This window comes from Ammospiza caudacuta, chromosome 1, assembly GCF_027887145.1.
Source record: "Ammospiza caudacuta isolate bAmmCau1 chromosome 1, bAmmCau1.pri, whole genome shotgun sequence".
Taxonomy (NCBI): domain Eukaryota; kingdom Metazoa; phylum Chordata; class Aves; order Passeriformes; family Passerellidae; genus Ammospiza; species Ammospiza caudacuta.
The window spans coordinates 25,678,166-25,693,523 of NC_080593.1; the positions used below are offsets into that span (position 1 = coordinate 25,678,166).

The 15,358-nt window shown below is 35.1% G+C and overlaps 1 protein-coding gene across 4 annotated transcripts in view; it reads right to left on the minus strand.

Moving 5' to 3' along the window:
* SLC25A13 (solute carrier family 25 member 13) overlaps nucleotides 1–15,358 on the minus strand; it is a 98,949-nt gene that overhangs the window by 21,247 nt on the left and 62,344 nt on the right. For all 4 annotated transcript variants that reach the window (XM_058800108.1, XM_058800125.1, XM_058800116.1 and 1 more), the window contains 2 exons: nucleotides 8,667–8,719; nucleotides 7,631–7,711 (listed from right to left, as the gene is read on the minus strand). In XM_058800108.1, coding sequence (XP_058656091.1) covers nucleotides 7,631–7,711; nucleotides 8,667–8,719 — 134 coding nt within the window. The remainder of the gene's footprint in view (nucleotides 1–7,630; nucleotides 7,712–8,666; nucleotides 8,720–15,358) is intronic.

The window sequence follows — 15,358 nt, forward strand, 5'->3', positions numbered from 1 at the left end:
ATCTTTCTTCTGCATCCCTTCCAACTTATCACATATCCCCTTTTATGGTTTCATGGATAAAGAAAGGTGTTATTAGAGTGTTAATGTTTTTCAACAATATCACCCAGGAATAGCAATTATAGCAATTAATGGCAATCATAAAAATACATAAACAATATATTATACAATTACCAAAAAACAACCTCTGCAAAACAAATTGTCCACAATGTCTTGGTTACTTGTTTAATCTACAAAAGACAAGGAGGTGCAAATTCCAAGATTTTTAGTCGACTGTTTATCATATTCAGTGCTACTGTATATCATACTCTGGCCCAAGCCCTTACTCCTTTTAAGTTTCCAGATGCAGCTTGTTTTCCTGTGCATTTCATAGCATCCATTAATCCTAATTAAAGTCAACATTCCTAAAGTACAGACACTAAATAAAGATTGCTCATTGTCATAAAAAAATTAAATTTAAAATGTACCAATGATTTCAAGAATGGAAGAATTACCATCTTCAATGTATAATAAAGGGAAACTAAGGCACAGAACTGTTCAATGATTTACCTCAAAACCACATAGCAACTCTACAACAGAGCAAAGCTTAGAAGCCACATTTACTGCAGTGCTTCAAACTACCTCTAAAAGATTTGGTGTTTGTATGGCAGTGGGTCCCAAGAGCATTAGATGAATTATGCCAAACTGCTGCACAGGGGACTTCACTATGGACTCTCCTGTTACCAGAAAAGCTGCCAAGTAACAGACAGCAGTCCAAAATGACTGTTTTTCTTACAGTCTCAAAGGTGACCACCTTAATTTCTTACAGATCTCAAAGGTGACCACCTTGATTTCGTGGTACTCTATGTCAGGAGCAAAGCATACTGGATTCTCAAAAGCTTGGTTCTATGCTACCTTTTCATTCCATAAAGCCAGGCCTCAAAAATCTAGACAAGCCATCTCATGCTATTTTGTGTTCTCTCATCTGTGAGAGAGAACACAGCATTCTGATAATGCTCTTTAGCAATGGGAGTTCATATAGTAAATACCTTTTCTTCAGATCACAAGATTTCCTGAGCCCTCAATCATCTGCTTTTCACTACCCTGATCAGCCTATCACAGAAACAGCTTTCATGCTGCTCAGGCAGAATTCTGTTTTTCTCTAGCTAATCTTTCTTGTCTTCTGAGGACAGCCTTCCCTTGGTCTGGCTAAGGTTTTACTTTGTGCAGCTCAAACAGGGAACACTGCTAGAATCACAGTCTTGTTAATGTCCAAATGTACATAAAATGTAAAGCAAGCTCTGCCAAATCCTCACATAAAAGTGCTCATAAATAGAATTGCAATTAGTCTGAACACAAGTACATTCCTGCTACTGTATTGGATTTCCAAGACTCAGATACAAGTTGTGAGGAGTGTCCTGCAATAGAATATTAATGACCTGGCTAAACAGAAACAAACAGGAGTATGGCTTGTTTATAAGCACAGACCAAGTCGGCAATGGGAAAAACAATTAAAATTGTGGATTTTTTCCACGTTATAGGTAATTCACTTCTCAGAAGCCTAGCCAAAAAATCCAAGTGGAGCCTACTTGATTGGCATTATAAAAGCAATTAACTTACAGACCTGTCAAATCTGTTAATGTTTGGCTCTGTCTGCTCTACTTGTCTATTTTGACTAGCTGTAGAATCATTTAATGATTTACAGACCTTTCAAGTCCTAAGGCATGGTAGCTGTATTAAAACTGTGTCCCATTATTTCTTGGTCACATCATAAATTACTGTGACATCATAAATATCTTCCTTTTTCTCACAGAAAGCTAGATTTTAATTCCTGATTTGAGTTTGAGCCTTTCTTTTTGGATTTGGGGTTTTTTTGAACCTTCACTGGTAAACACCATAATATTTTACTGCCAGTAAAAGAAGAAGTAAAAGGAGAAAGGGACATGTAATAAAATATAATTGTCAAAACAAATCCATGTGTTAAACTGCAGTGTGCATTCATGTAAAACTTTGCAGTCATTATTTCTAATATAACATGAGAAAAAAAAATAAGTTTCATGTTGAATTAATATTAAGTAAGTTTGTTGGGAAAAAATGGACTTTTTAAGCATTCAGAATTGTTTGGTTCTGGAATCAGAAAACTATCAACCTACACCTAGGCATCCCTCCTTTTTTTACAGTTTGAAAAAAACTTTGAAAACTTTTCTGTCTGTCTTTTTCACGCAGAAAGGAAATGAAAAGAAAGAAAAGAGGGAAACAAATCTCTTATTTCTTATGGAAAAATACTTTTTGTGAAAAAAAGTTTAAATTAGATTAACAAATGCAAAAGGAAAATTCAAAACTAAATGAAATCAAGTTCTGCAAAATTCATTATTGATTTAAGGAAAGACCAGTTTAAGTAGGTATGACTGGATGAAAATTTCAGCAAACTGTTCTTTTAAGAACATTCAAACCTGCAAGGAAATATGGGGTGAGGCCAAAGAGAAGGAACTTTACACCAGTAACTTTCCCAGCCTTTGGTACAACTCCTTGGAAAGGGCTATCGTGTTACTGTGCGTTGCCTTCCCAAACCTCAGCATAAGGCTTAAGTCTAAAATTAGATGAAAATTTATCAGAGTCAATTAAAACAGAGCAGTGTTGAAATAGAGTGAGTTTGGAAATGTGAAATAAAATTTAAGTCCAGATCTAGCTGGGGGTTTTTTACCAAAAATTTATGATTAGTTTAAATGATTTTCAGCATGCTGAAAATAACTACAATTAGAGTGGTTCAGAGAACTGTACTACACTTTAAAAATACTTAATTAATTATAGTATATTCAGCTATATTATATTAATTATCTTAAACAGAATTTAAATCTAAATAATTTATTGAACAACATCAATTTTATGCACGAAAAACAGCTTTAAATTTAATCAAGGGAAAAAAGTATGTATTAGGAGATTCTGAAGTTTACCTTAAAGCAGATATGAAAGTTGGATATACACAAGCAGGTAGGACTCTCCTTGAAAGTAATGGGTCCCCAGCCACAGGGAGAACAGACCTCTGAGAACAAATCTGCTAAGCATTCAAGAGACATATGCCTTTTGCTGCCAAAGGTCATAAGAGAAATCATCAAGATGACCATCTTCATTTATATATCTCAATAAACTAGACCAAAGCTTTTATGTGTGACAGCAATTGTTTGCTTCTTTTTTGTTTTTTTTCCCAGATATAGATGCAGGTATTTTTTTCCCCTGGCATATACACTGTGCAGTTTAACTTTACCTATAGCTCAGCTTCTCTTGCCAAATATAGTTGAATGTTAACATATTTAGGTTGCATAATAACGAAATCAAGAATGGCACCTTCAATCTCCTTTAGTCCACAACTTCCAAATGTCGGAATTTTTGAAAGTAAGAGATCTAAATGTGGGAATTGCAATTTATACATCCTCTGTCTCCACTGCAATGCCACGAAGAAAATGTAGCTCAGATGTGGACTTATCTTTATCACTCTCTGAAACATAAAATAAATGTTTTAAGTAGCTTAATAAAACTACTTGCACTGAATCTGTTATTTGGCACAATTCACATGGAATTTCACATCACATTCCTGTATAAAAATTAATTCTGGGCAGGATTTTGCACTCAATGTTAACCATATCTAATTTTTATGTTCCACAGCACAGCTGAGGCTGCCCAAGCAGGTCTGATGCATTTTAACTTTATTATGATTCCTATAAAGTCTCTCGAAATATGCCTAAAATTGCCTCGACAATTTAAGCAAAAGCAGATCTGTATGGGATCTGTAATTGTACTGTGCTACATGATTTAAGCTGGCTAATAGTGAGCACACACTGAGCAGCTGGGAAGGAAAAGACTGTGTGTTCAGAAGGAGAGGGGAGAGCAGAAGGAAAGGTTAATAAAGCAAAATGTAGTTCTCTTTTCTTGCTGAAAATTACGCCCCTATTTACCGAGATCATTGTGTTAATATATGCAGACAAGGCAACATATATCATATAGCGATTCCTTTAGTCATGCTGTAATCCTTCTTGTGTTTTTCTTAGTATTCTTTTATGCTTTATATCCCTCTTTATTTTGCATATTTGTATCTCCTTCCCAGTTACACAAATGTAAATTTTTCATTAAATGTTGAACTGCTTTATTTAAGGTACTAAGCAAAATGACTGTCTCACCTAAAAAGTTAGAATTAAAGGTAATGTCTCAAAACTCTAAATACAGTATTTATGACACTTTTACAAAGAGAGTCTTCCATGTGTTAATATAACTCAAAAAAAGAAGAATAATATATAATGCTATATAAAAAAAATCAGATTACTTTCAACAGATGTCTGTAAGTGAATGAAGATTTAAAAAAGCAAGCAGCTAAACTTGATATGACTTAAAATTAATTTTGTATTTAAAATATAAAAATATAAAATTATTTTTATTTAAAATATAAAATCAAGTAAAAGACCATGAAATAAAGCTTCCAGAAATTTCAATATTATTGCCACTATAAAAAAATATTTATAGTATAGTACTTACAGCTTACACATCATTTTATTAAGGAGTTCCGAAGGTAAGTTATAGCATTAGCAGAAATCAAACCCAGCATATATGTGTCCATTTTAATTCAATAAGGTTAAGCCAGCTTTGTGGTTTAGGTGCTCAGCAGATCTTAGCTCTACAGCATCATTACACCCTGCCTTGAAACTGAAGATTTTTACTAGCCTCATAATGATAAGGGTTATGTAGGATTTGCATGAGTGATGAGAGTCCAAAATGCACAGCAGAGATCAGAGTTCATGGTGGGTGTCAGGCATTGTGCAAATCTGAAAGCTACATGCATTTTTATGGGTAACAAATACTATAGTCATTAGGAAAATTTCTTACAAACAAAGGAGATGGAAATCTTGTGTTAGTAATTTACATAATAGCCTTCCTTAAGTATAAAGGTTATACTTTTAATTGTATTCTTGGGGGTCTCAAAAAAAAAAATCTCAACCAACCTATCGCTTTCATCTTCACGTAATAAAAAGCTATGAAACAGGCTGTTAACTGAATTAAGTGTCACAAGGTCATGAAATAAAAGATCTATTTTCTTCTTTTCTTCTTTCTTTTTTTTTTAGGAGAGAAAACAGTTTACAAAACAGAAAAAGACTTGTTCAATGAAACAATCAGCTTTAGTTACAAGTGCAAAAGTCAGCCATGTGTACTAATTCACAGTAATTATGATGCAAAGTGAACTCCTTGGAGACTTAAAAGTCAATGCCTGGCAATGGTTGGGCAAACAGCAGAGTGGAGCTACTCAGGTGATACTGACCCCTTCAAAGCCCTTTGTGTTACTGAACAATCCAACCTATCCAAGGATCTGCTTGTCCTCCCTTTCCTAGGTATTATTACTATACCATATACACAGGGCTGCTATTTAAAACATTACAAACTAGCATGCATCCTAGCACTCAGCTCTTGCATAAGCAATGAATACACTCCAAGGAAACAGAAGCACTGAAGAAGAAAAATTTAAATCTGTGTTTGTAACACAATCCCAGCTGAGAACTAGACATAGAACGTGGAAAGGTGATAGGGCAGGAGTCTTAGAAAATTAATCTTAGTTGTCTTCCCCTTTTTAGACTTTAACACATCATGCCCTCCTGTCTTCTTGCCTCCCACATAAGCAATTACTAATTGTGAAATGAGGTAAAAATCCAAGAGTGACAATTTTCGAGCATTCAGCACTGTCCGTGCTGCTTCCACAATGAAATCACAGGTTTCACGATGGCTTAAACGGGGACTAAAAGTTGGACCAATACAATGCTGAAAGCTAGAGGAAAAAGCATGTTTTTGGCATCTCATATCTGACACATATATTTACACTATGACAGAAAAATTCACCCCAAAAAACCTAGGAACTGCTGATAATGAGAGGCTCTGTTACTAGTCTGAATTGGGTTTAAAATTACAAAAGAGCCAAAAGACCACCTGCAGAAGAGACAAGTTGCAACCTATCTACCTGGCACCAAACTATGCCCTTAAGTGGAGCACTGCAGTTAAAAGAAAACTCAGGGCATTCTGCCACTGCATGTCTACTGCTACAACTTCATGCAGCATCTCACTGTTAATATAAATTTAGGACAAGCCAACATTTACAGCACATTTAAAATACATCTCAAATCACCTATCTCTTAAAGCAGGTCCTTAGTTTACAATGAACTGCTGGCAAAAAGCTTGCTGCAGCATTCTCATCAATGACAGGTCTCTGTAAAGAGTGCTTTTTGTACTGCATTAAAAAATTCACAGCAGTCTGTAAAATAAAAACTCTAGATCAAATGACATTTTAAATGAAAATTTTGCAGAATTCTCTATGGCTGCTATGTTCATGAGATTTTTTATTAGTGTAAGGGGCAAATACTTTTTACTCTGCAAGCACTTTATTGGATTTTTCCTTCATTTACAGCATGCTTTTTATTTAGAGCTTTAGAGACCCACATTCTTCTCTCCCTCCCCTTCTTTTTTTCTTCCCTGAATGCTCCTAAAGTTACAGAACAAGGGGATCCTACCTGGCAGTCTACAACAGGTCAGTGATCAAACAGAAGGAGCAGTGAGACAGCAGCCAAATCCTGCCTCATCTCCTGAGAATTACAGAAAGCCAGGGCTTCTCAGCCTGCAATGCAAGCGAGCCCCTGCACCCTGAGGCTCAGATAATCGTAGTTCACTTTCTGCAAGCACACACAGCACAAATCTCTGCACCTACTGAGGTTAAGATGCAAGCATTTTTATTTAAGTTGCTGCTCACTGTAGTTTTCGACACAGGTAGAAGCTGCTTGAAAATGTGACCTCATCTGTCTTATGACAGCAGAAACAAAGATAGATTAAAAATACACCAACATTGCTCTGCCCCAGTGATCAAAGCTGTTTTAAATAAACAGCGCTCTTTATCTGCAAAATGCACTGGTCTTTGAACAACTATTCATTTTACCTAAAGTATTTACATTTGCTTGAACAAATCAATACAGCAGATACAGTAAGCTGTAATATGAACAGACAGAACTAGACCAAGTAGTGAAGTATTATCATTTACCCAGTAATGCGCCAGTTGTTCATTAAGATACTACTTTGTGCAAGGAAAACACTCTTAAAATCTTAGTGGGTTTTAAATACAGCCTACATTCAGGAATGCATTATGCTCTGAGTTAACATTACACAGCCTACGTCTGCTACGAACTCAAAGAAGCATGAGCAGTCTTTGCCATTTCAAAAAGCCAGTATCACTGCAAAAAGTGAAAATTAGTGGGTGCAATAACACATCAGGAAAGAAGTGACGTGGTAGAGTGGGTGCCACAAAGTAGTAACTAATTATTAACTTCTGGAAAGGTTAGCATGAATCCTCTTTAGGCCATAAGCAACAGCCAACATGAATAAAGACACATTCTTGATTAAGGAAACAAACTCCAAGCTGTGAGAATTAGAGAGCGCAGTTAAAAGGCACGATGCACAGGAACATTTACCCTTTCATCAAGAACGGCTGGCCTATCTAGGAAAGAACTGAGATGCTCTAGCAGAGTCTGCTCTTGAACCGGATCTGTGGTTAAACAGAAGCCTTAGTCCACACAATTAATCTTATGAACTGCACTCCCATGAATGTCATATGAAGGAAATTAAAGATACTTACACAGCCACCAGCAAGAATTTCTGCAGCCAGTGGGACAGATCCATCTTTAGCCCTGAACTTATCTCTCACAAAATCATTAACCTTAAAAGACAAACATTTATGAAAGCTGATAAATTAAAAGGTCAGAGAAAACACTCATCAGCTGCAAATTCTGTGCAAATGAAAATGCAAATATACCCACTAAGCTAGCAAACTACAAGATATCAAAGAAATCAAAGTCTTAGATTTTACATTAAATATTCTAAAGCTATGTTCTTCCGTCTAACATGAATTTGCAGTATAATTCAAATACTTATTATTCAAAGAACAAATCATTGCTAATAATGTAATTTTTAAAATCAGAAAATTATAAAATACATTAATATTTTAGAGGTGTCAAATTAATAGAAAATTAAAATTAACAAATTAAAATGTCAAATTAATATCAGAATGTTCAATACTAAGCTGTAACACAATGGCAATTCAATTAGTAGCATTACATGCCTGTTTTTAAATGCATACTACTAGCTTTGATGAATACTGTCTTATCAGTGAATAAACAATATATTATGATTGGATTATAATTAGAAATTCTTAAGTGCCTTACAAACACTTAAGAAATAACAAAATTACAGAAGTAAAACATTTAGAAAAAAAAAATCACACAAACAAGTTCCTTTCTTACCAACAGTTCACTACATGCTCATATTATTTATCTCCTATTGCACTGGAATCATCCATACAGTAACCACATGGAGACACAAAAACAAAAGCTCTCCAATAAATAACTATTCTGATTTGCTAAGAAGTGAAACCAAAGGCCTATGCTACTTGCAAACAAGCAGATGAGCTGAACAAGTTGAATGAGCTTGTTCTATTTTGGAGTGACTCCAAAAATAAGTTTTCAGTAAGATTCTTAAAATTTACATGTACACTTCTGGATGAGACTTGTATACCACCTCTACTTTTCACAAGTCAGATATTAACAGTTGCCAATTTTAATTTGCTGCATTTTACAATGTGGAGAAATGTGAAAAAAATCCATTTACAAACTTACAGTAAGTTTTATGGCCTTCTCTGGTGCTACTCCTAATAGCTGTGGTAACAGACCTGTAACATGGAAACAGAGAATTCTAAGGCATTGAGTAACTTGGTATTAAATAAACAAATCAACAAATGTATGTAGAGACCAGCACCTAGAAACAGGCGATTTTTACAGCAATTTTGTGTTATTATATATAATGAGAGTACTTAAAACATTCAATTTTGAGAACAAACTTTGTGCTACCACTTCAAGTGCTACCACTGTCTATATGTATTTGTTTCTTTTTCTTTTTAATTCATGCTAGCTCATTTTATGTTTAAACACTAATATAGATTTGCCAAATATGTTTCAGTAATGTCCTAAGCTGACTTTTATTTTCTGCATCTTCACACAAAAATCAAGACCTTCTAATTAATTTTGTGAGACACACTATGAATCCACTCCAAAAGTCAAAACCTCAGTACCTTTTCCTAGCAAAAACAATGGCATTAGATGGCAGGACTGAAGGGGATAGGAATCAAAATAATGCAAAACATTCAAACATGTATGACTGCATTCTTGAGCTCTTTGCCCAGCAAAATCATCAGCTCTTAAAACAAAGGAAGTTATGTTGCTTTTATGCAGGTATGGAATTTTCTATTTTATTTTGTTAGAAGTGATGTGTTAGAGAACTGGAAGTGTGAATTTCTGACTGTCAGCTTCACTTGTTTGAAGTGAATGGTCGATATTTTGTAAACATTTGAATGACACAGCCTAAAAATAGGCAAAGCTTACCAACTAAGCCTGAAGCTAGAATGGTGTTGCAAGCCTTCATCAGCATAATGAAATTAGGACACCATTCAAAAATGTGAGAAAATCACCCCAGCTAGAGCTCCTGGTGCAGAACCCTTTGTTTTGCCAGCTCAGGCAGCACATTTGGGTGCTTTCTACAAAGCCTGACATTTTCACCTCTCCATGGTTTTATTTTGTTGAAAAGAAGCCCCAAAACCAATTAAGTTTCCACCTCTAAAAGTCAACCTGCTAAAAAGCATTTTCTTCAAGAACTAAATGTGAGAATAACACAGAGAAAAATGCGCATGGTCTGATTTAGTACATTCTTCAATCCTGCTATCATCCATCAGCTTTACTGGTTCCTACTGATCCTCTTAATAAGAAATAGGCATTGAAGAAAAGCATAATATGGTTTGTGGTAGCAGGAGACCATGTTCATACACTGATGTCTTTATACTGATGTGCACATACATGTAACATTTACCCAAGATAACTATGCTGCATTATGATCATATGACTGAATATTCAAATTTAAAAATACAGTAGCACTAAGTTCATATACAGTTGCTCAAAACAAAAAACAGAGTAAGTTAAATTTTAGAATCTGATTTTCTTAAAAAGTGTTACTTGTATAACTGATGTGAAACCAGACCTCAATAAAAAACCATTAAGCTGTTCAGAATTATGTAATTAAATATTACATTATCTGCAGCACTATGAGGGAAACAGAATAATATAAAATGAACAGGATTTTTTCATTACAAAATTATCTCTGTAATTGCTATAATATTTACAACTTGCTATAAGACACGTGTGGCTTTATGTAAACACTATGGCAAATAACTTTGTAGCTTCAGAGATTAAAAAACTGTTACATATACTTTAAATGCACATCTTAAGCCAAATCCAGCAAAATTAAGCAGGTCTGATATAGCAGATACAATTCCAAATACAAAGGTCATTAATTTTAAAATCACATATACATATTTATTACACCCAAGCTATACATAACATGACTTTCAAGTCGTATTTTATCAAATAAATCACAGAAGGAGACATTCTAAAATATCAAAATAGGAATAGTATAAAAGTAGTCCAGTTGATGATCTGCATAAACCTCCAATCTTGGAACCAACATTAGCAGGACAAATCAAATGCATTTTCACTGAACTGATCTGAAGATGGCCTTTTAACCATTTTTCAGCTCCCAAAACATTGCATTTGCAAAAACACTGGCAAAGTCATAATAAAAATATGTTTATCTTGGCACAAGTTATTTTTTTCCCATCTGGTTCATTCCTTTTGTACTCAAATCTGATTGGGACTGTTACAACTCAAAGTTTTCCATAAAACTTCAAGGTAGAAAAGAGAAAGATTAAATAGAATAGGCAGCAGTTTAAAAAACCCCAACACCAGAAAAACCCATCTGAACAACCAAAACCTAGAATATTTTTCTCTTTTCCTGCCTCTACTTCACACATGATTTTATAGTATAAAAGTGCTTTTTAAGTTTACAGATAATGCTGTATATATCTACTGGAAGATAGCAAAGAGTGTTCTATGAAAGGCAGCATGAATTTTAAGACTAGGTTTTATAGCTTTACCAGGTACAGCTAGGTCTACTGTCTCCAGCATCTTAGGAAGCCAGAGGGACCCTTCATTTGATCTCATACCTATCTCAAAGTAGTACCTGTGCATTCTATATGCTGTGACCATCAAAATTAAATTTTCTTTTCTTTATTGTCTTGATGAGAGCCCTGAAACACAGTCAAAAAATTTTTAGACATGATAAAGATGCTAAGTTTTGAAAGAAAGCAAGCACATCAAAGGCCCCATATGAAAATGTCATATTTCTGTTGGGGTTATCTTGACACAGTGGGAATTTCTTAGTGTTACTATGCATTAGCAGATCAGCAATATGACATATACACAGATGGGGAACACGCTTAGAAATGTCTGACAGTGCCTTAAAAATGCATGCCTTTTATAACATCAGAGCAGAATATCTTGCACATAGGCAGCCTGCGAGTATAGTACATAGTAAACACATTATTCAGTGCCTTTTTATATCCAAGGCTTTTTAGCAGCAATTACAATGTACCACTTTGTATCTGACACACTGTCATAGTGGGACTCTCAGGGAAGGGGAAGGTGTGTGCAAGACAGAGCACCAAAAGCTGCATTCATTTTGTGACACCCTACAAGTTATTTTCTGAAAGCAGTCTAAATACATTGTGAACACACACACAACAGCTCGTCCAGCCCAGCTGTACTGATAGCACTGAGAAACAAAAATCTTACTGGAACAAAGTATTTTTTTAGATGTCTAACAGGGAAGTTTCAGTTTCACACCATGTAACAGATGTGATTTTCCCTTTGTATTAGGCAAAACAGTTACTGAAGGTTCTGTTGCTCAGTCTAGATAAAATATTTGAAACCATTAGGGCATCTCACAGGAAGGCAGTAATGGAAAACTGCCACATATTTCCATTACAGGATTCACACAATAAACTAGACAATTAATCACCAGTTGCCATTCAAATATAGCTCCCTCAAACTGGAAATGGGGTATTTCCTGAAGATGTTGTGCTTTGACAGAACTTGGGGTACAAGTAGGCTTGTAGTTCCCCATCATATATATGCTATGCCATTGCATAATTTGGAAGGAAAGCTTCTGCCACAGTCTTTTTGCATCATTAGCATGGGAGTCCATCAGTAATGATGAAGCTGGATGATGAACAAATCATTAAAATCTAAATTAGATTGCATTTGGAGTCACTGCAGGGCTAGAAGCACCATCAACAGAAATAAAACTAACAAACAAGCTCCTGAACAGCTAATGACCACAGATGACAGTGTCTTCAATAGAATTCCCTCTCTTTTCCATCCTCCAGGCAAAGTGGCATTAACAGCATGGCTACCAAACATCCTCCTAAACTACATTTTATGTCTGGTACTTAAACTTTCCATGAAACTTCCATCAAGTATGTGTGAAATAATCTCTACTGGATGCTCCGTTTAAGTCTGTGAAGCATTCTGTGACTCATCAGGTGGACTTCTGATTAAAATTCTATTATGACATGTAGGTGACCTCACCAGTTGGAAGAGACCTTGACAAATCACAGCTTTCAAAATTTTCTTAAATTTGCATGTATAAAAACACCTGTGATTTCTAAATATGCATTTCAGGTATAAACATAGACACAACAGTAAATTACAGGTATATGAGATGAGCATTCTTTTCAGCCATGCTGAGAGACAGATGAAAAATTTATCTCAGATATAAAGTCTTTAAAAAATGCTAACTACACAGTATTCATATAATGCATATTATAAAGACTCTACAGAGGTTTATATCATGTTTGTTTTTGTTGGTTTGATTTTTTTTTTTAATCCAAGAGTCTTCTCAGTGGAAACATTGATTACACTTAGAACCAAACTAACATCAAACGAAATTTAGTGCTCCCTATATATCCACAAGATGGTGTAATTTATCATTATCTGAGGTGGTGGTTTAAAACCAAGTTTGGAAAAAAACAGTGACACAAAAAAGAAAAATTAGTTCACTTTGTTGGATGGAAATATGAGCCTTTTATTAAGAATATCTGAGTTCAGAGTGGGGCTTATAATTTCTGCTTGCTTTCTCGAAGTGCATCATGACAAAGCGACCACTGCTCTAAATGTTTCTAGTAGAATTTTTAAAAAGCTTTTGCATCTACTCAGCCAAGGAGAAGTCTCCCAGTGATTACTCCCTCCTTCAGTGGGAAAAAACCACCCACATTGACTTAACCCTGAAGAAATCAGCTGAAGAAAGGATTGCAGTGATGGATGAGTAGTAAAAAGTAATGCACTCTGTAGTGTGTCCTACCTAGGGTAGAATTCAAGACTAGAATAAGATGACTCTTGCTAAATGTTTACTGTATTACATTGGGTAATTACACTAATCTATAAAATGCTCCTTTCAAATCTTCCTTCCTCTCAAGCTTAACTGGAAACTTCCTTCTGCACTCTACTCCATAACTTTCTTCAATATCTCCTGAGAGAGTGAGCAACAGTCTGAACTTGCAGAACTGCACAGAAGGAGATGCAGATTTTTAAGCAGTTTTCTCTATTTGCTTCTTTAAAAAGAACTAAGTGAGAGTGCTCTTTAAGGAGAGAATTTGTGGAACAGCAGGTCTCAATTTGCCTCTAAAATGATGCTATTTGACTATATAAGCCAGAAAGTAAATTATTGGCCTGATCTTAGAAGTTCAGCTCCACCAAACTGAGATTTCACTATTCAGTATTCCTTGGAAAACTGGAAAGCAGTAAAGATGATGGAGAATGGAAGGACAACCAATACTGATGAAGTTTCCTAAGATTCCCTAAACCTGGCAATGAAAAAAATCATTCCAAACTCAGGACAAGCAAACGGAGCTAAGAACATGCATTTATGACATTTCTGAGTTTTTATCTGTTTTTTTTTTTCCCCTGGGTGAAAAAAATCACTGTCCTTCAGAATTTCAATAAGACAGAAGGAGGCAATAGTAGAATTCTGCATACTTATTCTTTCAGGATACTAGAAGAAACAGAAAAAAATTTGCAAAGAATACATTTGGTTCTTTAGGCAATAACTGTGACTTTTGAAAGATCCTGATTGCTATAAATCCTTACAAAATAGAGACCATGTCAGTACTCTTTATTAAATTATTATGTCTACTCCAAAAATGGCCTCAAACTCAGTCAGTAATAAGAGAGCCTTCCCATCTCCAATTGTGCTGAAATAATTACAGAGTCTGTATTTTGCAGAGGAGCTACTTAGCCACTCAGGTCATATGTTAGAGTGTGCACATCTATCACACCACCTAGTTTTAATGTTGTTTCCCACATTGTTTTAGGAATTGTTACTTTTTTTTAAGGTGCACACAGCTTTGCCAGTTCATAACAATATGTTACTAAAATCCTCTGCTCTTCATTCCTTATTCAGCTGCCTTTAACAAATAATTTCTTTCGTTACAATATTCTTATTTCACAAGTGAAAAGAAGTTTCTAAGCAAGCTAGCCAAAAATGAAGTCGGTAATGCAAGTTTCAAATTCTCCCCTATGAATATGGCAGAGGGGCATAAAAGATTTCAATAATTGTGACATCAGAAATATAATTTACTTTAACTCTGTAACAGTCAAGAACAGGAATCTCATGCTGAGGTCCCTGATTCTTTATGACTCCTCTTGAATTACCTGAACTGACACCACTGATGCCACAACTGGGACAAGGACAGAACAAAAAAAAAGCGCCACCATTTAACTTCAGGCACTTATCTAAGATATCCAAAGTGAGTATGATTTACATCCTGAACTGGGTCAATGGATTTTGGAGCCTTCTCCACTGGCTATAAAGGCAGGTTGGAATGGATAACTTTGTAACTTAAGTGTATTGGTTTCATATATAAAGATAAGCGGGCTGACACCCAATGAATCACTCTGGCTGACTCCACAGTGACAACCCAAGAAAAGATATACATAAAACTTGATAAAGATTACTATTTCCAAAGATTACTGAAGCAAATGCAACTGGTTTGTAAAGACCTTTTTGTCTCAAAAGAAACACAACAAAAAGTACTGCAAGGAACAAAAACCCATAGATGATCTAATTTCTTATCAAACAGGACAAAACACTCTAGGCACTAAGCACTGCTAAGGAAATTAGAACTTTACTAACAATATATTTTTGCTGTAGGAAATTGCTAATATTCCCCTATGGCAGATGAGGAGAGAAAGGACAGATAGGTCCTACAGCAATGTTCTCATTACAGTGAAGTTTTAATTACTGAGAAGTTTGCAAATCCTTCCCCTGTAACAAAGAAGCAAACTGAAGTCTGAATTAAAAAGACTCAAAAATCCAGTCACACAAAACTCTTAATAGTATCTTATCATTAGTATATAACACCTTTTAA